This window comes from Chelonus insularis, unplaced genomic scaffold (assembly GCF_013357705.1).
Source record: "Chelonus insularis isolate UGA/USDA-ARS -01 unplaced genomic scaffold, ASM1335770v1 contig_95_pilon, whole genome shotgun sequence".
NCBI classification, from domain to species: Eukaryota; Metazoa; Arthropoda; class Insecta; order Hymenoptera; family Braconidae; genus Chelonus; species Chelonus insularis.
Genome location: NW_023276784.1, coordinates 62,722 through 87,176, shown reverse-complemented (window position 1 = coordinate 87,176; position 24,455 = coordinate 62,722). Strand labels below are relative to the sequence as shown.

At 28.5% G+C, this 24,455-nt stretch overlaps 1 protein-coding gene, 1 long non-coding RNA gene and 1 other non-coding gene across 5 annotated transcripts in view; 2 read left to right on the top strand and 1 right to left on the bottom strand.

Moving 5' to 3' along the window:
• LOC118073055 (uncharacterized) overlaps positions 1 to 13,709 on the bottom strand; it is a 44,440-nt gene extending 30,731 nt beyond the window's left edge. The window contains exons 1-2 of the long non-coding RNA XR_004691067.1: positions 13,619 to 13,709; positions 13,250 to 13,527 (exon numbers count right to left, since the gene is read on the bottom strand). This is a non-coding gene — a long non-coding RNA (uncharacterized lncRNA). The remainder of the gene's footprint in view (positions 1 to 13,249; positions 13,528 to 13,618) is intronic.
• Positions 10,989 to 11,061, top strand: TRNAF-GAA (transfer RNA phenylalanine (anticodon GAA)). The gene has a single exon. It is a non-coding gene; the product is annotated as a tRNA-Phe (tRNA).
• A 595-nt stretch (positions 13,710 to 14,304) lies between the features above and the next one.
• Positions 14,305 to 19,037, top strand: rump (rumpelstiltskin). 3 transcript variants are annotated; one of them, XM_035093367.1, is made up of 7 exons: positions 14,305 to 14,547; positions 14,763 to 15,126; positions 15,398 to 16,076; positions 16,621 to 17,057; positions 17,556 to 17,691; positions 18,436 to 18,529; positions 18,667 to 19,037. In XM_035093367.1, the coding sequence occupies exons 1-6, from the start codon at positions 14,534 to 14,536 to the stop codon at positions 18,489 to 18,491; spliced, it is 1,686 nt and encodes a 561-aa protein (XP_034949258.1). In that variant the 5' UTR covers positions 14,305 to 14,533; the 3' UTR covers positions 18,492 to 18,529; positions 18,667 to 19,037. The 3 variants fall into 3 exon arrangements, with proteins under 3 accessions (XP_034949258.1, XP_034949259.1, XP_034949260.1); XM_035093368.1 differs by having other exon boundaries at positions 18,623 to 19,037; XM_035093369.1 differs by having other exon boundaries at positions 18,591 to 19,037.
• The last annotated feature ends 5,418 nt before the right edge of the window (positions 19,038 to 24,455 follow it).

Genomic DNA, 24,455 nt, shown 5'->3' with positions numbered 1-24,455 from the left:
TTTTAAAGTGATTGATACTCACTTTTGAAATTTTATCTGTTATTTTTAGTTAAAAGAGAATTCATGAGGCTATTTGTATGATGTGATCAAAGATAGTTTGGTCATTTTTAGAGCTTTAAATCATACTTCATGTTTGATTTTAACATGACAATAGTCGTGTTGCTGATGACTAAGTAAACTTAGAGTTAAATTGAGAGTGACAGGTGTAGATTTTTAATAAGATTTTAGTTCTGATGTTTATTTTAAATGAGACACTTGTATTGTATTTATTCTTTTCATGATAGAGAAAATTTCAAAAATGTTTTTGTTCGATTTGTATTTAAATACTCTGCTCACAGTGAATTTACTTTTCGAATCTTTTTTAAATTAACTAAAAAATAGGTCTGAGCACACTTTGTGCTAACACGACGAACTTCCCGTTAGTAATTGTTTGTAACAAATTTAAATAGTTGTCATCAATGTTTGTTGAAAACATCCAAATACATGTGATATATACATTACTTACTCAATAGATACAATTTTTAATTGTTTATAACAAATTCATATTGTTATAAACAATGCGTAATTGTTAAGAGTCATATTTGGTTGTGAACAATAATGTCTATTTAGTCAATATCGACTTAATTTTCAAATGAAATTGTTATTGTTTGGCTTAAAAGTATTTTAAATAGCTAATCTTTTCATTTTTTTATTAGTTATTTTGTTATAAAAAAAGAACGGCTCTATCGAATTCGTTCAAATTTCTCTCAGATCTTCTTTATAATAATATCTTTCGAATTAATTTTGGTTGAAGTTGATATCTTGATCCGTTCTTAAGATATCGAAAACGAAAAAAATGCTGACGTCCGTACATACGTACGTACATACATACATACGTACACACACACACACATTATTCAAAAAATATGTCAGTATGCTTGCAAATATCTTGAAACGTGGAGATTTAATGAAAATTCAAATTTCACCAATCGACCCAATTACAATAACTTCCTAATGGGAAGTTAATAAAAATTCTTAGTATTTTTTATTTTTAAATCACGTTAATAATAATAAAATAAATAAATGATTAACTTGATATTTATTGTTTATAAATAAATTTAAAATCTAGAGATTTCTTATCTGTAATTAAATTTTTCATATTTGTTAACTACTGAGAACTTGATATTTGTAATAAATGACATAAAGAAAATTCTCGAAAAAGTTTCAAAGTTATTATTACTTCACGTAATCACTAGTAGCCAAATAACTAATTACACATCGACCTAGACTAAATTCCCAGAAGTCTAGTAGCATTAAATAAATAAGTATTTTCTCAACTCAGTACATTATTTAAAATAGTAGATATTTAACAATAATTGAAAGAAATTAAATCTGATATGTACGAATTAACTAAACATATATTCTACGATTTTTATAAAAAGGTAAATCACACATACCCAGAAGGTACATTGTGTTAACACAAAAACATATTGTGGGTAGTGTGCAGCCGGTCAAAGGCAATATAATATATACACACATCGTCGGAGTTTTCTGCTCATATGTATACATGTATGTAAAGGGGTTATACACAAGGGGTTATAGGGGCTTTAAGCTGTGCTTTAGGCAACTGACTATCCACCTTGGTTAATGTAACGGATTTACGTTCTAAATGGTCTTTAACCATACCGACTTCACAATAGTCCGCGGGTAGCTATTGTTCTCTTCAAGCTTACTTGTGATGATACACATAAAGAGACCTTTAGAAGACCTACTTGAAGCTCAGGACATACACACGACCATAAACCCATACTTTTAAAAAACTAGGTCATTAATAAATTAGCCTGACTTGGGTAGGCACACTGATAGGTTGATGCAGTTTTGAATGAATAAAAATCTTAAAACAGAAGTTGGAAACCTTTAACTTTTGTAGAATAACTTAACGCTAACGCTTATTAACATACCTGATAAGTAGAATGAACAAAGATTGATCCAGTTTTGACTCAAGTGCAAAGATTTCTAGATAGTCATTCAATGAGACCATGATTGAGCGATGAGTCATCATTGAACATGGTAGTCAATGATGATCTAATTGTCGAGAATGACTGGATGATACTATTAATTCAGAATGCTCGACATGAATTACCAGCTGGTCCAAACGTTGATTTGGACAACAATTAAGCGTAGGAATTCAAAACTGGTTCAATATCCAATAAGGTATTAACCATTCTTTGTTTCCAATAGAACATTTTTCGAAGAACTGAACGAAAATAACTTCAACCAGGTCATAGAAATGTTCAATATCCAACTTCATTATTATTACCATCATTAAGACTATCATCATCATGGTGTTTTTTCAATGACCCGATTGTTTCCTAGTCTTGCGCTAGAATCCTACACTGATAGAAGTATTTCTTTGTATCTAACATAATTTATTAGCAGCTAATAAATATGTTATTTGAAAGAGAAATCGAATGAACATTTGTTAACAGTTAAGAAATTATTTATTAGAGTAGATTGATTTGGCTCAATAAATGATTTCTTAGCTGCAAACAAATATTTATTTCTCATCTAAATACTATGATTGAGCTCGATGGTAAAGTAGAATGACGGTAAAGCATAATCAAATGTTAGGTTATATTATGAAATAACTTTGATTTATTGAAAATTTTTAAATAAAAAATAACAGTTTCGTAATGATTAAAATTAATATTTTCTTTTAAACAATAGCTCGACGAGCAATTACATTATAACCATTTAATTTCGTGTGAATTTTTAATGGTTTTATAAATATAATAATATCAGACAGCTAAGCAAAGAAGATTAATTACCTACAAATAAATCTTTATTTGTATCAAATAAATGCTGAAAAATAATTTTAATGAATTCGTTTAGTCCCACCAAATATATTCTTCTATCAGTGTAGTGATGTGCATTACATAGCAAGTTTAATGCATCAAGGTTAATAATTAACTCTGAATAAATATTAAAACAAAAGCCGATGTCCCTTTTAAGCCCTTTTTCCATCTCTACCTAACCAACCTATCTTGGTCTAAGAGCTTCTAATTAATGAATATGAATTATGACCCATGGCTTGGACGCCAGGGAATTGATCTTCTAAAATGCGAGCACAGCTGTAAGCTGACACCCTCTACTCTCTATACCCACATAAGTATTTCTCTATCGGATAGAGTGTATAGACTCAGTACTATTATATAGACGACCACACATCCGCCCTTAGTCCAAACCACGAAAAGCTGCAAAAGGGAAAGACAATGTAGACTACCGACCGACAATGCTTGAGAAAGACAGCCATACTTTGAGGAGAATTCAGCCGGATTAGGCTGAATGATTAAGGTGAAGAAACGTAACAATCATCAGTATGTATCACTGACCTGGACTATGGAGAACGCCTACCAAGCTTGCCTATCAACATCAATGAGATTCTTCGCTAAATATCAAAGACATCGTCTCAAGTTCTTGAAACTCATCCCACTTAAAACTCGGGGCGTTTCAATATCATCCAATGTTGCGTATTTTATTTTTCCTTTTCATTTCAACCTATTTTTTTCTTTCATTCATTGGATACATTTCTTGTATTTTTTTGCCTTGTAGATGTCGACAAACTGTCTAATGTCCCATTCAAATTGACAATATTGTGAGTAGATCGATTTGGAATTTATTCTTCTTCTGGTATTATTATACTAGTGATATGGTAGACTGCGGTTGATGTTTTTACGGTTTTATAGGGAGAAAAAAAAGGGAAGTTTATGATGTAAGATTCTTTTTATCTGTCAGGAATACTTTGAATAGTAAAAGATACAAAATCGTTTATATAAATAATATCATTGAATTTTCAATGAAAATACACTACACTAAAAACATTTTCGTTGATGTTTGGACATTTCTAAAATGTTTTTGATACGTTGAAAAATATTTCTTCATCTAAGTAATGATGTAAAAAATGACTTGGAATCGATCGCACATGAGCATTTGAAATTCACATTCATACTATGATATTCAAATTTTAATAGAAAAAAGTCGTCAGCATTTTTATTAAGAAAATATCTAGGAACTTTTATGTTTGAAAAATATCCTGAAGAATTTTATTAAATGATTATGAAATTATTCAGTACAGAGTAAATATTTATATTTTATTAATTTTTTTGGACCAGACAAATCAAATATGCAAAATTATCTAGGAATTTTTTTTTCTAAAAAACCCTAGATTTTGACTTTCATTAATCGATTATTAAATAATTTAACATCCAATTTAACGAATGTTGTTTTCTTTTATAATTTTTACTGAATTTTTTGATAAAAAATTGAAAAAAAAAATCTAAATGTATAAAATTATCTGAGAAATTTTTTCTAGTTCAATAAAACTGAGATCACTTCATTCACTAATCATCACATAACTTAATATTTAATCGGCGATTATTTTTTTGTTTTCAGTAATTTTTTTCCACTTTAATACTGTATTATGTTATTATTTTTAAACTTGAATATTAACATGCAAAATTTTAGTATAACAAAAAGATAATCGATATTATAATTTCGTTCAAAATCACTTGAATAAACAGTTTTAAAGAAAATCCCTAAAAGAGTAATAGTAAGAATAACGTCTTAAAATATTTTCCTACACATAAATTAACCGAATTATGTTGTGATTTAATTTTAAAAAGTTTCGAAAACCGTAGAAAAAAGCCTTGAAGTTTAAATTTTACCAAATAATCCATCAATCTTTCCATAACTAAAAATAAATGACCCGAATGTATTTTGTTCACACTTTAAAGTCAACTCTAATTTTTGACTCCTCTAGATGACTCTAAAGTGGCCAAAATTCCAAAAAATGATCGAGAATTAAACCCGTCATCAATTAGATCATGGAAAATTTGTTAAATGTCAATAGAAGTAGGTTGCATGGCGATCGATGAAAAACTATGATACCTGTTGAGCATCAGGTAACTGACCCCATGTGTCTTTTGTATATCGATGCCGCAGATGGTAGAGCAAGGTTTTCCTTGTTCTGTCTATCTTTAAAAGCGCCTGTAGACATTTTCTACAAGTTCACATCAATTATCACCCGATAAGGTTTCCAACATTGCGGCGTTCTTTCCATCTCGTATCCTTTGAATGCAGTAAATAAATAAAATACTTTTATATTATATTATAATCTACATTTTTCTTTATCTCAAGAGTTGTGTAAAAACGAAATAGAATGGGAAAAAATAATGAAATGTATTTTATATTGTGGTGAGGTTTTACTAGTAATTCCTAGTGTTATTTCTATGATCTTTACGACCACAGCAACATGAGTTGTTACATGACAGGCTATCAGCACGTGTGATAGGTTAGTAGATAACACAATTTTCGGCTTCAACTAACATCTGTAAGTGTCGAGTCAAGATGATAAAATTTATCTGAGAATAAACTAGTCATTCAAGTTGATAAGTAATCTTGTGGTATTTGGGAATGTTTTATTTCGTAGCTACAGTGTGGTAAAGGTCAAGATCGATTTTTTATTCATAAGAAAATTGTTTAATTAGAATATTTCACATATGTGAATTTTAAAATTTTTTTACGCTTACCAATATCTCATTTCTTATTATCAAGTTGTTTAATATTTTTTGAAATTTTTTTTTTCAAATTATTAAGGGTTCAAAATGATTGTCTTGAATTGTAATAAATTAATTGTTGTTTCAATTTATTACTTATACTATTTATTATATAATTTAAAAAGATTATTTAATCATTACTAGTTAATATTTACTAATTTATTTTCAAATTAAAATTTATTTTTTTAAATTTTTGCTCCACTTCCTTATAAAAATGGATATTTAAGGGAAAATTTATGGGTAATTAAAAAATACAATATTAAAATATATTTAAAATTAAGATTTTCCTTTCCCTGTAATATATGTATTGTAAAATAATGACAGGAGAAATGATTGAAAAGAAGTAAAAGCTTATTGAACATAATAAGAATAATGTTTATAATAAAGACAGACGTCTAATAGTTCTATAGTCTCTAGTCATATTTTATTCTATGCGAATACTTCTATATTACAAATAGTTTTTATGTATCTTTGGGTTGAATTTTTACCCTGCTTGTAATGATATTTTATACTCATGATGAAAATATTATATTTCCACTATAAGATTATAAGATCCTCCAATCGTACGTTAAAAAAATTTACCAGCTATCTATAACGTAATTTTCACTCTTTAATTTTTCGTATTATTATAATGTAAAAAAATTTCTAAAATAACAATAATAAATATATTATTCATTATTATAAACAAGATAATTAAAAATTTTGAAGTTTATTATAAAGTCATAATACATCAATTATTAAACCACATGACGTTTTTTCTCCACCCTCTCACCTTTCCTGACTGTTAATTAATTACTTTCATTCCACTGAAAACCATATTTTCCATTAAATAAAAGTCATATGACATCGTCCAACTGTTCTGGGATTTTGTTAAGCAAACAAACACCACAAAGTCACCGCCAATAGCAATTAAAAAAAGGTAACAGAACGTCGGTAATCAACAGAGGTAGAAAAAGAGAGAAGATAAAGAATTTGCTTAAGATAACTATTTTTCATCATCATGATGGGTCCAGAACAGGCCCTAAAACTTTATTTATTTCGAATACAATCTAAAAATCCTCCTTCACCTTGTGTATATGAATATATGTATATTTTAAGTTGTGTTCTTCCATTCGATATTATAAAACGAGGCCTTCGAAATGGTCTCTGCCACGCCTTAGCTATTTCTTTCCCCATTCTGTTATTCTTTACATACCCCTGGCCCAAAGACAAAGCGTCCTCAAGGCCCCGCTCCTCCCACTGAATACTTCTAATTATAGCCTATACACTGGTCTTATTTTTCTCTTAAGGTTGACTTTCGAATCGTTCTACATGATGAAATTGTTAGAACTGAACTTGACACTTTTAATAATATTTGAAAATTTTTATTGCACACTTATAATTTTTTAAAAATCACTGGCACTGTAGTGTTTGAGATTTTAAACTCAGGCACGTATTGTTATTTTACTTTTTTTTAAAATCAATTTTTGTTAAATTGGTGGAACATTTTTGATACATTGTTATATCAATTATCACTCATATATTTTATTTCTTTTTGAAGACATTCTTTTAATAACACATGTTTTTGACATAATTTTTTTTCAAATATTTTAGAATTAATTCCTCATTTATGTTTTAATTTGATTTTAATCACCTTTTCATTCGTTTATTTATTTTTAAATATTTTCAACAACCATTCACTTATCCCACCGATTGTTCTTAAAAATTCAATTTTAATAAAACTAAAACAAAAAAGAAAAAAAGTAACGAACTAAATATAAAATTTAAATTAAAAATTCTCTAAACAAGTCGATTTTTTACGTCACCTGGACTCGCCCGACAATAATATTAATATTCTTACCTCAAATCCATCATAAAAATGAAAAGGGAAAATAGAAAAGACAAAAAAAACCCATTAATTACCTGGATATTTACATAAACACGATAAAAGTTACGTTACGCATCGGAAATGATTTGAGATCTTCCAAAACACGTTTTTATACAATTCTCAAGCTCTTTATCTGCAAATGATAATTCGAGATCTTGGGTACACACGTGCTAGGCATATAGGCTAGATTTTTGTCGGACTCAAAGAATATGTAGCAAACTTTAAGAATATGTATTAGCTTACAATGATACTTCATTATAAATTCACGACCATGCGATACTTTTAACGCTATAGCGTTAAATATATATATATATATATATATATATATATATATGTATATATTTTCATTCGTTAACTCAACCCTCGAATTTATTCTTTTGATTTTTATTCTGATCAACATAACATAACGAGGCATTACGTAAAAAACTATGAAATATAGTTAGATCATAGCAATAATTATTTTCAGCGTTTCACGACAAAGTGCTATTGTTTTGTGTTATTTATAGTAAAATAGATTTATTTGTTTAAAATTATTTATGAGATAAATTAATAAGATAGATATTTTCAATTTTTTTGCATTTTCTAGAGAGAAAAAAAAGATGATTTAGAACACTGTAATACGAATTACTTTTAGTAACAAGAAGTGTGCAAAAAATCATAAACAAAAGAAACATAATTTCCATTGTTTTTATTATAACGACTTCTGTATATCATAAAATTAATTACAGGTAAACCAATAGAAGAAGACGTTAATAAATTGTCAGATTCTTTATACAGGAAAAAAGCTATCTGAAACACTACAATATTAATGATTTTTATTCATTAGAAGTGTGCAAAAAAAAAAATCATAAAATATCGTGTTTTTACCGTTTTCTTTAAAAACGTTAATTTCTGAGTATTATAAATTTCTTATAAGTTTAAATGAGTATAGATAGAATAAAAATAATTATATAAGTATTCTACAAATAGATATCAATACAAAAAAAGATGATAACATTGATCAGGGAATTTTCTGAAGATTTTGTAAGCAGAAAAAAAGATAAAAAAATGAATATATAAATAAATAAAATATAAATAAGTCTTCTTTGATCAACTGTTAAAGTTCTACTCCGCCCAAAAGTAAGCATGAAGGTTGGCATTTTAATGTCCGCCTTCGAATTATAGAAACAAACGGGATCTTTTGGGTTTGTGTTATATAGTAGCTAGAGCATCCATTTTATCTATTTTAGATTTAATTGTATGCTTCTAACTTAGTATTTTCTACTGACGTTGATCACCTGTTCTTATGTAAAGTTCTTTATTCCTAGCGTCAATCATGTCTAGTTGACTTTAAAAGCCTAGTAATCATTAAAATAACATATAAGATCGTTAGCCAAATTATTTACAATTTTGTACACAGAAATAAGATACGAATTTTTATTTATTTTCATACATTTATTTGCTTTTTTATTTCTTTTTAATTAAAATATTTCTATATATATTTATATTAGAATATAAAACGTTCCTTTTACAAAAAACAAAATCAATTTGCCATTTAGAACTTGAGTAATTTACAATTAAAGTCCTCCATTTTCTTCATTCAAATCAATGATAATTTACTACATAACTAGATATTTGTAACATTAATTTAAAAACTTTTTTTTAAATTTTCGTAGAACAACCATGTAGTGTAAATACATTTATGACAAACAATTTAGCAGAAATAGAAAATCCAGTTTCTAGGTGTCTTTTTTTAGAAAATTAACGATTAGTAATAATTTAACTTACAACTCTCCAATAAAAAGATATTAAATTTTTTTTCTTTTTGCTATTTAAAATAAAAAAAGGTGATTTAATCAATCTACAATACACAAATGTTGGTGTGAATATTCAATAAAAAAAATGTTGATTTTATTTCAACAGAGCTAAAATATCTGCAAAATAAACAATAATATAATATAATGTGGAATAGAAGACCGCAACCCGGCTAAAATCATTTTGTCAATGCTGTAGAGAAACCTCCATAGACATGAAAAAATTACTTTATTAGTAAACATGGAAATTGGTTTTATAATTCATCCGACTTTCAATTATCGTTAAATAAAAATTGAATTTCGTTATTTAATTCACTGAACACTAGTAGACGCATAAATTGCATTTGAAGAAATTTATATTGAATTGAATGTAAAGAAAATTGTTATTTGAAGTAAGTAGTACTGTTTTTGTAAAGTTTATTATTTTTGTGTATTTATGTATTTTTCGCGATCTTGGGTTACTCGATAATGTTGTTTATTTAGTTTCCAAGAAAGTTGGAAGATTTTATTAATTCTATTTTAGACATATTTACTAGTTATTCAGTTTTTTAATAAAGAATTATTTTTTATTAGCATGAAACAACTTTTATTTTAAAAAATTATAAAATACATTGTGAACGATGAAGTATTGATAATAATTAGTTCATACGCATAATTTTTTTCTTTCTAAGAAAAAGTGTATAAATTAATTGTGAAATATGATACAAGTTTTTGGCAATATATTAAAAAGCACCCACCTATCTCGTTGAAGTCATTAAAAATGTATCCTGTCTTTAAAACTCATATTTTCAATAACGAGGCGAACGGCCGGAAACTAGTTACACGTGTTCAGATTTATCTCTTCACTCTTGTTTTTTTACAGACAATTCTTCGACGATCCAATGTCATTGTTAATTACCGACTACAATTTTTACATCATTTTTTGTTTTTATTTTTTTCTACTTTGATCCTTAAGCTAAGAATATTTTTCATCGGTTATTATCTTATCCACAATTTAGATAGAATAGTATCTTTAGGCAAATAACAAAAATAAATACTGTTATTCTTTATTTCTACCTTTGTTTATAATAATAAGTAATAATAATAGTTATTATTTTACTTCAATTATGGCTGCGCGATCTATCACAGGTGACTGATACGTGATTGGTCAGTTTAAAATTTTGCTATTTCAGAAAATATTGATTGAACCCAATCTTCGTAAAGAAATTCTCTGTTCAGTTGTCGATACAGAATATGAGGTTGCAGTTAGAATATTCTATTATTTTTTCATCTTGAATAATTGTATTTCAAAATACACATAAATAGACATTTATAATTAATCAAAATTACTGAGATTGTAGTATTGGAGATCGCTCTTCTTTATGTCTACACAACTCAATTCATTTCTATTAGTGTATTATTATTAATTGACGAGTAATAAATTTTCAAATGCATGAAATTCATAGCAATAAAAATATCCATTTTTTTCTCCTTTTATTTTGTTATTAATTTCTTTGCGTAGTTTTAATTAATTAGAATCTTTTGTATTGTAGTGTTTGATATAGGTCTTGTTATAAGCTAAAAAATTTACACATCAATTAATTAATGTTTATGAACTCTCAGTCTTTTACTAATTTTTATTATTAATAATTTTCTAGTGATGAAAAGTATTATTTCCAATAATAATAATAAAAAAAATCATTTAAATCAAATATTTTCTTAATATTGTCATTAAATTAAATACATTTTTTATGTGCCGAAATAGCTCAGTTGGGAGAGCGTTAGACTGAAGATCTAAATGTCCCCGGTTCAATCCCGGGTTTCGGCAAGCATTATTTTTATTATCTTCACAGTTTGTCCTCCTTTTTTAATGTTTATAATAATTTTTTCATTATTCTTTAATTTAAATTCATTATTTGTTTTTTTCTTCAATTCTATTTTTCTCTTCTTGGTCCATTCGTCACACAAATAACCCATGAATTTAATTAATTAACAATCAAAGTTATTAACTAGAAATTTCGATATCAATTTTTTTCTGTACAAAATTTACTTCTATATACATTTTATGATTTTATAATACTTTTATGAAAGATGGATTAATAGAAATCAGTATTTTTCTCTGAATATTCCAATGGTTCAATATGGATTGAGAGGAAAAATTATCGTTGTTGAGAGAAAAAGAAAAAAAAAACAATAACAAATTATTTTCTTAAAAATCCTAACATTTCAATTCAACTTAAATTACGATTTAGTCGTACTACATCAATTTTATTGATGATACGGATACACCTTTTGCGACTATATACTAGTCGGCTTCCAGCTGTTTTCTGAAAATCACTAGAATCTATAAAACTATTAAAACATCCCAGAATTACTAGAATTTTTTAAGAAGAATTTTTTTTTACTTTAATTTACTTTTTTTTCAGTGTTGTTAGATCTTTGAGTTCCGTGTAACTTAATACCGTTGTCTTTTGGATGATGACTATGAAGTAATGCATCTGGTGGAATGACTTGAAGATGAATGAATTTTTAAATTAAAATTGGAAAAAAGTAGGCGGAAACGTAAGATAAATAGATAGATATTTTTTGTGTTGATAAACATGTGGGTTTTTTAAATGGAGATGAATTAGAGTAATTAATGGTAATGTATAGTTATATTTTTTTATCTCAAGTTTACTTCTCTTCGCGGCACGCAACCTTGTTTTACGCACGCTGCTTTACATCGTCCGCCCCTCACCCGGTAACCTTATGTGTCCTTTTGGCCTGTCCAGTGCTATTTTTTACCTCCTTCTTTCACAGCAGCCTATCTGCTTCTGACTTTTGATCGCTGCGTCTCTTGCGTCACTAGCCTGACATCGATACCTAAGTGTCCCCATCCTTCTCCCTCCACTCACTTACTGTTTGCTATTCCCCTATCGTCACTAGCTCGTTCTTCCCCTCCCTCCTCCTCTTTTTCCACTATCGTGCCCCCTTTTGCCCGGAAGTTCTGCGCGATTCCGTGCTTGGGCGTGCGCATTGCCCTGTGTCTCACTTTCACATTTCTCAGCACCTCACGCGCGCTCGTCATTCTCGTCCTCCATGACAGCACAGACGGCTGAACATCACACAGCGACACCACGGTCTCCTGGGTGTGCTTTCCGCCACTCTATGTGGCGGGCCACCTGCCACAGTCGGGCTCCTATGGGATGCCGCCTTGCGCAACTCATGCCGACTCTGGCATCTCTTCTCTCTCCCCGTCCCCTCCGCGCCACCGCGCTTTTGGCCTCTTTGTAACGAACCCATTGCCATCACCCGCCCCTCATCCTTCCGAGGGGTTGGCAAAGCGTATTTGTTGTCCGGACGAATGTTGCGTTTTATTTCGGCTCCGCCTCTTGAGCGCGCATCTCGTGCCACAACGTTGTTTCCAACATCATCCTGTCTCTAAGCATCTCCTGAACTGATACCATCTACATTAGAAAATTTTTTTAACTACAGTCGACTCTTGTTCATTCAAACCTGCGATAATTCGAACCTCTCTATAATTTAAAGTTATTACGAGTTCCCTACAAAATTTTTTTATATTCCACAATGTTGACATATATTTTTGCTATTTTTTTTGTAGAATTTATTGCATGTATTGATGTCAAAATAATTCAATTAAATCAACCTCTCTGATGATGTCATTTCATAGTAAAAATGAAATCTTAAAATTTCTGTCAATCATGGCAATAGCAATTGGACTTTCTACAAATGAAACAGTGAAAATAATGAAATAGACTGCAAAATCAGTAAATATTTATGATTTTGCAGTGTATTTCATTATTTTCACTGTTCCATTTTTAGAGAGAGGATAATTAATTAGATATAAATGTTAAGATGATTTTTTAAATTATTATTACAAAAAAAATAAATAGTAGATATTAGCTGTAGAGGTATATAAGTCGTGAAAGTAATAAAAAAACTAAAACCGCATACGACCTTATTACGTTGAAAACGTGGTATGGTGTAGACCGGAAGAAATAAATTTTTAACGATACCTATTATCCAGCGAAGGATGGAGATTTTACGGTCCATTGATTGTACAATGAGTCATGTCAAAATTTGTTGTCAAAATTACAATGTTAAACTTAAACAACAAAAACAAAGTGAACAGTAATAATTGTTTACTCACAAACTCTATCATTGTATACTTTTATGTTTTCACTTCATTTTACTTTACCTATTTTATTCAATCACACTTTCCTGTCTTGATTCACTTACAATATCACTCACCTGAATTTAATAGGTGTTTTATAAACTAAACTTCGCGTCCTTTCTGAAAAAAAAATTAATTACAATAAGGTATCAATGACAGTCATAAATTACATAAATGTCAACAAAATTTAGTTGATAAAAAAACTTTCTACATTTTTTCCAGCTGTTAGTATAGTATCGATAATCACTTCAATTACCACCTATCAGTTTAATAGGGAATCATGAGAGCAAGTGCCATTTCACGTGTACTTTTCCACCACCATCTTGAAAATGAACTTTAATTTCTCCGTTTTTTAAACTTTCCGAAAGTATCATCTCTGTAAAATCAAAAATTTTTTATCTCACTCTATTTTTATATATTCAATCTATGAATTTATTTTGATTTTATTCAACGCTATTTTTTTGTTGTTACATTACTATTGTTCCTTTTGCTATTACATTGACAGCATTTTTCCGATAGATATGCTATTTCAGATAAATGTTCTCCATTAAAAAAAAAAATTTTATTTACATTTTATTTGCATGTTCTAAATTTTTTTTTCATTCAATCCTTTCCAGTTAGTTTCTTCTGCTTTTGTAAGGCTCATGTTTTTGATCGTGTGAACGGACTAATCCATACATATAATATCTGCGATGACAATCAAGACACGGATGCGGTCTCACGACGATGCACAGGGCGTATGCGCAATGATCATCTAGTGCTGTTATCTAGTGACGGATTGTGCAACTAATTTAATGAATAATTTTTATGACAAATGACATTTTGACGCTAAATATAAATCAAATGTATCATTCACATAAATCAAAATATTATTTTTTATCTCTTTTAAAAATGTAACGCATTTGTCACGGTCTAATAAAATTCTTGAATATTCCGGACTACATTTTGACCAATAGTGTCACTTCCGGTATAACATTAAAGCCCTAACCCGACGCCATTTTACGGGACGCGTCCTAAAGTGTTATCAACCTAAGTCGATTCATTTTTTATTATCGTTTATCTCTTTTACTACATAAAAGTGGTGTTGTTTTCTACAAAAACCGGATAAATTGTCTATCAACTTACCATGAAAGCTGAAGAGTAAGTAAAAGAATTGTATACTCTAGTAAATATTTAATTTACATCAAAGTCGGCATTCTAAGTATTTTTATTTGCCTCTTAAAAGTTTATTTTTAAAGTATATGTTTCTGTAAATAAATAAATAAATAAAATCAATAAATAAATAAATACATCTAAAAATACATGATATTTTTTATTAAGTATAATAAGATTAATAAGCCATTTGTTTTATCTAGATCACCAATGCAAAATGATGACCGTGAACGAAGCCGTGAAAGAGACCGAAATCGTCGTTCAGATCGCCAACGTATGAATTCAGCGAGCCGAGATCGTAGTAGAGAACGGACTGATCGAGGACGAAGGATATCTGAACGTCGTATTTATGTATCTAATATTCCTTATGACTTCAGATGGCAAGACTTGAAGGACTTGTTCAGGACAGAAGTAGGAAAGGTAGCTCATGTTGAGTTATTTACTGACGAAAACGACAAACCTCGGGGTTGTGGTATCGTTGAATTCGAAGACTCAGAATCTGTTAAGATTGCTGTAGAAAAAATGCATCGATTTGATATTAAAGGACGAAAACTCGTTGTTAAAGAGGTAAAATATTTATTAACATTTCTAACACATCAGCAGCATATGTAGGTATTTAATGGTTCAGCTATAAATTTTAAGGCTTCAGACAAAGTTTTAAAGATCAATTTTTTGATGTATTCATTTCTTTTTTTATTCATAACAACGGCTGTTTATCAATAAGTTAGTATGCTAGTGAAGTGTTGGCAAAAAAATTATTGTCATGTATTTGAATGACAAAAAAAGTAATGTTTTGAGATATCAAAGTGTTAAAACCTTTTTTTTGCACATTGTCTAGGACTATGATGTTGAGCGTGACAAGTATGGACGATTACAAACCTCTCGAGACCACGACAGATCCCGAGAAGACCGATTTCGTGATGTTCCTCGAGGTAATTCCGGGCGACAAAGCATGTCAGTATCATCAGTGGGTGGTGGTGGCGGTAATGCTGGTAATGACAACAAATTTGGAAATACTTACGGTCTAAGTACTCCATTTCTTGAGTCACTTGGAATCAATGGCCCGCTGGTCACTAGAGTGTTTGTCGCAAACTTGGACTACAAAGTTGATGAGAAGAAACTCCTCGAAGTCTTCAAGTTAGCTGGAAAAGTCATAAATGTTGAATTGGGTAAAGATAAGGATGGTAAATCACGTGGATTTGGTGTTGTTGAATATGATCATCCAGTTGAATCAGTTCAAGCTATTTCCATGCTTCACAATCAGCAGTTGTACGACAGGAGAATGACTGTAAGAATGGATCGTGCTAATGATCCTGATCTTCCTCCAAAACTTCCTGAAGGATTGAAGAGCATTGGAATGGGCCTTGGTGCTGGTGGTAATCGTTTATTAGATGTTGCTAGAAATCTCCCTAATCTTCATCCTAATAACTCACCGGTTGTAAACTCCATTCCAACACCAGTCATTGCTACTGGTGCTTTTGGAGCTGGATTAAACAATGTTGTACCTGCGCAACTTGGTAAATAATCATTTCATTTTTAAGAAGTTGACATCTTAAAACATAACGAAGAGAGCTTAATGAAACTTTCAAAAGATATTGGTAATATTAAGTAATTTAAATCAATGTGGCCTTTTTTTTAATTAATATAAAATAATTTTTTGAAGATAATGGCGATTAAAATTGATATGCAATTATAGTTGAAGCTTTTATTGGACTATGAAATGTTAGAAAATCATAGATTACATTAGAAGATGGAATCAACTTTCATGAAAAGTAATACGATGACTGAAAAGATAATTTAGAAAAATCAATTTTAATTTTTAATATTTATAGATGAACATAAAAAACATCATACTAAGTTAAATAATCCAATATTATCAACATATTTAATTATTTATAAATATTCATGCATTGATATAATTGATTAATATTAAATCAATATAGTTCTTCATTTAAAAATCTTTAAAAAATTTAATGATCTTTTTTCATTATGCTGCAGGATGTCAAATTCAATAATTTTATCTATACTTATTATGTTGATTATAATTATTATTTATTTTAGCAACAGCCTTAAGTAACACTAATGCAGCAGCTCTCCAAGCGAGTTTAGCTGGAGGATTGGGAGCGAATCTGACCACGAACTCACTCTTAAATCCATCGTTGACATCAGAGTTAGCTTCAAATTTAAACAATTTCAGTGGTAGCGTTGGTGGATTGTCTAGTCTTCAAGCTTCGTTAGCTAGTGGACAAGCTAATAATTCTTTTACACCTCGTGGATTAGGGAAATTAGACGCTGACGTACCTTTTGGAAGCAACAGTGCTTTTGGTAACTCTAATTATGGTGGCAGTCGGGATTTTGATGCCTTTAGTCGAGGTGATGCTGACCGTATCACTGGTGCTGGTGGAATCTTCGCGGGAAGTCAAAGTCAACAGGGTGGTGGAAGTAGACAGAATACTAATGGCACTCGTCAAGGATCTGATACCATTCTTATTACAAACGTAATTCATCTTTTTTGTTTTCATTATTTAAATTTATTATGATCGAATAGTCTATTCATTCCAATTGTGAAATCGGGATTTTTCAGCATGCTTGAAAACTTCAGGTAATATTGTTGAAAGTTGATTTTTAAGATTTTTTTTTCTTTATCATAATATTTTAACAAAACTATCAAAAATAAAAGGGAAAGTCTAGGGATCTTTTTTGTATAAAATCGGAAGAGCTACAATTTTTGTTCAAAGCTTCTTCGCGACTCTTCAATAGCTTATTAGATAATCATGAAAAAGTAAATTTTAAGGTAGTTTTTCGATCATTTCACCCTTTGTCTGGGGCTGTAACACTATTTTTACGATAATTTAGTATTTTTAATCACTTAAAGAATATTTTCTAAAGCTTTTCATTCATGTTGAAAATTTTTGATTCCATCACTCAGAAAACAATACCTTATTGATAATTATTTATTTGTTGCTCACTGATATTTAATGTTTTTATTGAAACAGTTGCCCCAAAACACCACGTGGCAGATGTTGAGAGATAAATTCCAAGATGTTGGTGAAGTGAAGTTTGTTGAGATGAGAGGCAATGATGTTGGAATGGTTCGATTTGCTTCTGAATGGGATGCTGAGAGAGCAGTCTGTATCCTTTAACATAAAAATTAAATTGAAAAATTAGTCCCTATTCAATGTCACTTCAAACTATGAGCTCTCTAGTAACTCAAAATCTATATAAAAATTTTTTTATTCATTAAAGTTGGAGCTAACGCTACAGTCTTATTAAAATTCTCCATTACTTTAACAACTGAAATGCTCAACTATTTTATTTATTTTTTAACTTCCTAGTGGAAAGTTACTGTAATGAGCCCGATTTTACGAATCCCAAATTTGGAAATATCTTCACATCATAAAATCCCTAGAGTCGAATATGACGAAATTGCTTTTGTCATTTTTCGTGCAGAATCAAAAAACTAAAAAAAATGCCAACTATAGTATAGGGAAAACCTATGTTAAAATTAAATTTGAAGATAAATGACAATATTTGATATTTAATATTTATTTATGCCATTGGGTTTAGTGCTTAATCTAACTTTTAACTGGACTTTATACATTTATTATTTCTAAACTAAACGGTGAAATTTATTGATAAAGCAAACTTGATTTCTTTGAATTATTACCTATCACTTTTGAAATTATTATAGATTAATCTTTAAATTCGCTTAATGATCGAACAACCTTAAATTGATTTATTTTAACAAAACTTTACTAAAAATTGTCTCCAACTTCTTTAATCAATTAATCACTTCTTTATATATTTAATGAAAAATGTTTTGTCCATTCAGCAAAGTCAAAAACAAGGAAGTATTTTCCTTAACAAAATAAACAGCATTGATGAACCGAGCTCGTATTGACGGCAGAGCAATAGAAGTGCGTTTATATTAAAATTTTCACCAATCGAAGAAAAAAAAAGGGAAAGAAAGGTAAAACAATTGGCAAATAATTAACAATTAATTATTAATAATTACATGATGTTTTTATCAGCGAAAATTAATCAACTAATCGATGTCTCGAAGGTTTCAATGCATTAATCAGGGTCTCGATTTCTTGTGATTTCAAGATATCTGACGATTCTGTTGGGTGATGATGATTCTTGAAGCCGTTGGTTTTGTCTCTTCGACACTTCAACTTCATTCATTCTTCCCCCTCAATTTTTGTCTACATTTTATTCTCTACATGGCAAGCAGCAAATTTTTGAGATTTACAAGATAATCCTTCGACCAATTGATTGAGTTTACAGTATATTATTCGTAAATCGTTTAATCGTTTTTTCTTTAGTCTACATTTCAATTCATTATGTCTTTAGGTTTGTAAGTCGTAAGCTTTTCAACTTAACTTGTATATTGAATCCATAGAATTTAGTAGATTTTAAGATTTAAGAGCATTGTCATGGAGCTGTTTTTTTTATTTGATTAAAAAATAATAATGGAACAACTGGGGCTCGATTTTTTGATATTTAAGTTATTATTATTAATTATTTTTTTTTATTTTTAAATGTTTAATTAACGTCGAATAATTAATCACGCTCTGCTCATACGTAGCTCATCTGTAATATTTTTTACTCGTCTAATTTTGTTCATTCATCATTCGTCAATTATTTTTCAATATATTCTTGTGACTTTAATTGATAAGTCTATTTTCGCTTTGAGAAGATCATCATTTTGTTTAAATATCATTCGATGATTCTTCAGAAGAATAAATTATGTTTCTCGATAAATGTTGATAACTCTTAGTGCAATTTAAGAGCAAAGTATTTTTTTATAATGACATACATTTGAATTAATTTTTTTTGTTTAACACTTCAAGTGACACACTGTCCTAATAATAGTTGGCCATATTTGTCAGTAAAAAAATTAATTTTGTGTTATAAAATAGTTTTATGTAAATAATTGGTAATTTTTCTAGGAAAATTATCTCTTAATAAGCAAAACTTGATCAAATTAAAAGTATAATTTATTTTCTTTAACTTTTATCATTAGAAAGATCAGTAAATTTCAATTTTGAAACACTACAACATGAGTAAAACAAAATTTACAGTTTGTGAGATATGATTGTTCATTTAGAAGAAGAAATAATTTTCTTTAATTTTTCAAAATAATTTTTGATTTCTATAATTAATATAGATAATAATTTCTCATATGTGGTCTAAAAACTAGAAAGTACAAACTTTGAAATGATGTACATAAAATTATTCCACAATTATTAGAAAGCTTTACAGTTTGTAATTAATATATTTTTGATCCATTATTTTGGGACAGTGTGACGTGTTTTTGACCCAGGTAAATTTACACAAATATTCATGTGTGTTTGATGAAGTGTAAAGTTGAGTAAATAATATTGCCGGTAATATAACTTTTTTTTTCATCAACGAAACAGCTCTCGACATTTTTTTACATTAACAATTTATTCTTTGTGAATTGTGTAAGAATTATTACTAAACAAAAAAAAGATACACCTCTTGTATAATGATGGTAAAACAATTTCGTAGTAAATAAATTATTCATTTCGATTTCACAATTAATTCACGAAAAAAAAAATCAATAAAATGAATTATTGCTGTGTTTTATTTTGTCAACAGACCATAAAAAAGATTATCAGAAAAAATGTTTGAAATGACTTAGTTAAAAGAAGTTTTTTTTTTCTTAATTTTTAGAAAGATGTAATGTCATGTAAATTGATTATGTTATTGAGTAGATTGATTGTTGAGAAGGCTTTTTTCATCGTAAGGTGAGAGATTTAAATCCTTCCTTGATGTGAATTTGAATCTTTCTCGTGGAATTTATTGTCTCGAAGCCTGGAATACCTTTTTTCATATATTATAATGTTTTTTTCATTAACCATTGATAAATACTTCTAAAAACATTAGTAATCAATTGATTTCTAAAAAATTGATTTTTTTATTACTATCTTTATTATTTATACTTTTTAATTATTTACTTTTTTTAATCTTATCTTTAATACAAAACGAGTTAATTATTCTAAAAACCATATTTTCTTATATACTTCGGTTAGTTAATCCTTGAAATAACTAATTAACATTTCCTTCATTGTTGATAATCAATAAAACATTAAAGAAATTACTATAAATATATATGTATATATTTCTTCAATTTAATGATAAAGAAAATGGGCTAATTGATGAACAAAGTTTAAAAATTCACATTTAATATTTTAGCATAGAGAAGTACTTACGTAAGTTATTTTGCTGGGATTAAATAACAAAATAATGAATCATTCTCTAAACGCCGCAACTTGTCTTTTGCAGTAAAAGTTATCGAATTTCGCGATAACTTTTACTACAAAATAATTCAAACGAGGATCAGATCCAATAGAGTTTAATTAAATTTTGAATTAAGGGGCCTCGAACGAAAAAATATAGATATATAAAAGTATATGGACCTTTGCGTACTAGTTTTAGGCAAATAAATAGATAAAATAAGAAAATACCTATAGGAAAAGATTCGCGCAACAACAATTTATGGAATGAAACGAGATGAGGACGATTAGCTGAAGAATAAGTAAAATATCCGAAATTAAAAATCTAAAGCGATTTGACAGATTTTGGTCGGCCATATGTAAACAAGTGAGAGTTAGAAATATGAAAAACAATGTCAAATCGCTTTAGATTTTTAATTTCGGATATTTTACTTATTCTTCAGCTAATCGTCCTCATCTCGTTTCATTCCATAAATTGTTGTTGCGCGAATCTTTTCCTATAGGTATTTTTTTATTTTATCTATTTATTTGCCTAAAACTAGTACGCAAAGGTCCATATACTTTTATATATCTATATTTTTTCGTTCGAGGCCCCTTAAAAGATCAAAATATGATGTCTAGCTAGATTCAGTCTCAATCATGAACTTCCAAATAAATTAATCAAACGTTCAAATATAAACTAATACAGTTGACAGTTGAGTGTACAGATTCAAATGTTCAACATATATATGTTTTACAGTCGATTGACTTGCTATTAATAACTTCATTTAGGTTTGATTAGTTTGTTTATGTTTCGTTTGTGACTGAGATTAGAGTTAATCAACTGTATTTATATTATTCAATATTGGTGTCAAAAATAGGATAGAGTAAGATGTAGAATATTGGAATAGTTGATTAATATTTTGAACAATTGACAATGATTTGATAAATCAATAAATCATTAAAATTTATTTAATAATCAATCACATTCTTCTTTATTTAAATAAACTTGATATTTTACTTATATCGTTTTCTCAATTGTGGTGTCAGTTAAAATTGTTCCATCATAGTGTCAATTATTTTATAATGTCCTATTGGATCTGATTTGATTTAATTCAATATCTTGTTAGAGATTTATTTTAATTTCATTGCATCTACTAAGATGCGATTATTTTTAAAATTAGAATCAATCTAGATATCTTATTTAAATCGATTTCATCACAGAACAAGAATTGTTTACAAGGTAAAAATAAAATAATCAAATTTTTTGATTATTATTTAATATTAATGTTAATTTGCGCAAAAAAATCAATTTTTTTGAATCAATTGATACACAACAATTTTAATAAACAATATTAATTGATAATTTTTTAAGAAAAAAAAGATATAATACATAAATGTAATAATAAATAATAAAATTTCCTGAGACAACTACTCTTCGTATCATCATTAATGGTAAGTTGGTTTTCTTCACTTATAAATCAACTGTTCATTCTTAATGAGTTTGTTAAGTTTTGTCAAAATAGTCTATTAAATTTAGGAATGGTGAAAAAAAAATAAATTTTGCGACATAATTTGATACCTAAAATCTGGAGAGTTTCATTTCTTATCTCGCATAACACATGATACATTCAATAGTCTGTTTATTTTTTAAATGCAGTGGCAAACATTTACCGTATTGTCTTTAACAATAATTTGACAATCGCAGTTGGTTTCAATATTTAGTGCCGTTTTTTCCATTGTTTATTTCTGGGTTTATTGGTGATGGCAAAATTGGATCAGTAATTTTCTAACTATGGGAAGTTGTTTTGTTGTTAGAGTTTTTATTCAGGATGTAAATTCTGAGATTGTTTCAAGTTGAAAATTTCATGAATTCATCAACAAAATGATAAACTTGGTATTGAAAGGGTATTAATTTATTTTTATGGTGTAAATTAAATAATATTTGTTGTTGAACCTTGATACCAACATTGGTAATCAATATTTCTAGTAGCATTAGCTGTGATGATGATTTTAGTAAAATTCAACTAAAATCTTGCGAAAGTTTATCGCTTAATTGAGAATATTCAGAGTAGATTTAAGCACATTAAGTATCAAACAAAAAACAATACGGCTTTTATCCTAATAGTTCGGTTCATTTGCAAGACCAAGTTATTCTAATGAATTACGAAATCTTTCGATTATTTTATGCAAAAACTGCAGATATCATCAACAGCACCAGTGGCATCTGCTTCCGTTTTTATGTACGGATCGTGCGACAGAATATCACAGCAGAATCTAACTTAAAACCTTATTGTAGATTTGATAAAGAAGTCAATAGTAAAATTAGCAGATCTTCAACAGAAATATGAAAGGCATCATGACTTCGGCCAGTAGTTTTTGTTGGAATATATGGAAGGAGTCGATACTTTCCATATTTTTACTGGTTTTTTTGATGAAAGTTTTTGCATTAAATCTACTGCAAGATTGAAAAATAAATTTTGTAATAACATTCTGTCGTGAGATCCATATGTAAATGCAAGAGTAGATACTTATAGTAACTTATAGTACTACTGTAGAGTTGAAAATTTTATACATGATCACCATAGAAGATTTTTGCCAGATGTGTGAAAGCCAGCTATCAACGTAGAAATGGTATGGGCAAAGTGATTACAGTAGACGATGCTCAGGATACTAGTAGAGTATACAGAACGATAGAAATCAGTGAATAGTTAGGTAAAAGTGATTACATAAAATTGGTTCTGATAATAATACTTCCATTCATTTAATACTTGAATCAGATCTTTTTCGACTTGATGAATTTAGATATTTTGTGATCTATTTATATCTAGTTTAACATTGAGAAGTATAACATCAGACTAGATTAGATCGACCAAATCATATGAAATAAGATATTAGATCTGCTTGAATCAAATAGAAAACACTTAGATTAATCAACAATGTTATAGAAAGGCTTGATAAAATTTCTAAATATTTTCATCAACACTATTGCTAAAGATTTAAGTTATAAGTATTTAAGAACAAAATTTTTTTTATGAACAAAAACTTCAAAATGAATATTATTGATGGTAACTGAGTAACTAATCATTAAAAAAAATCATGTCTTGTAAATGAAGTTTATTTAATTACTTCGTCCATACCAACTAATATATAATTTTACATTTATTCCATATAAATAATAACAAAGGTAAGTCAACGTCTCTAGTAACCACCCCTGACGTCAGAGTTTTCGTCAGACTTACGTATGTTTGTTTTCTTTTTGAGTTGAATTGTCATTCGTTTGTGATGTTAAATTTTCTGACAACAATTTTAGGTTTGTCTGATTCAGATAAACGGCAGATACATACGTAAATGACAAACTTAGGCCAATATACGTGGGTCTGTCGTCAGTCTTACGTTGATTTGGCTACTAGAAAATTAGATGATAATTTTAATGTCATTGTTTTTTAAGAGAACAATGAATTAATATTTCTATTAATTTAGCTTTAAGTTATCGACATAAATAAATTATTCTTTCAGGACATATCAACATATACAACTATCACTAATTCAATTACAAATGTACATTTTATAAATAAGCAATAAATATATTTATCTAGAAAAAATAAAAAATTTTTGATAGAGTTTTTTTTTATTTCTCTAGAACAATCCCTT

Bases quoted from the DNA above. Each gene is read 5' to 3' on its own strand.
- rump (XM_035093367.1), top strand. The intron at 15,127-15,397 runs GTAAAATATTTA...CACATTGTCTAG, and splicing joins GAAAACTCGTTGTTAAAGAG to GACTATGATGTTGAGCGTGA. The intron at 16,077-16,620 runs GTAAATAATCAT...TATTTATTTTAG, and splicing joins TGTTGTACCTGCGCAACTTG to CAACAGCCTTAAGTAACACT.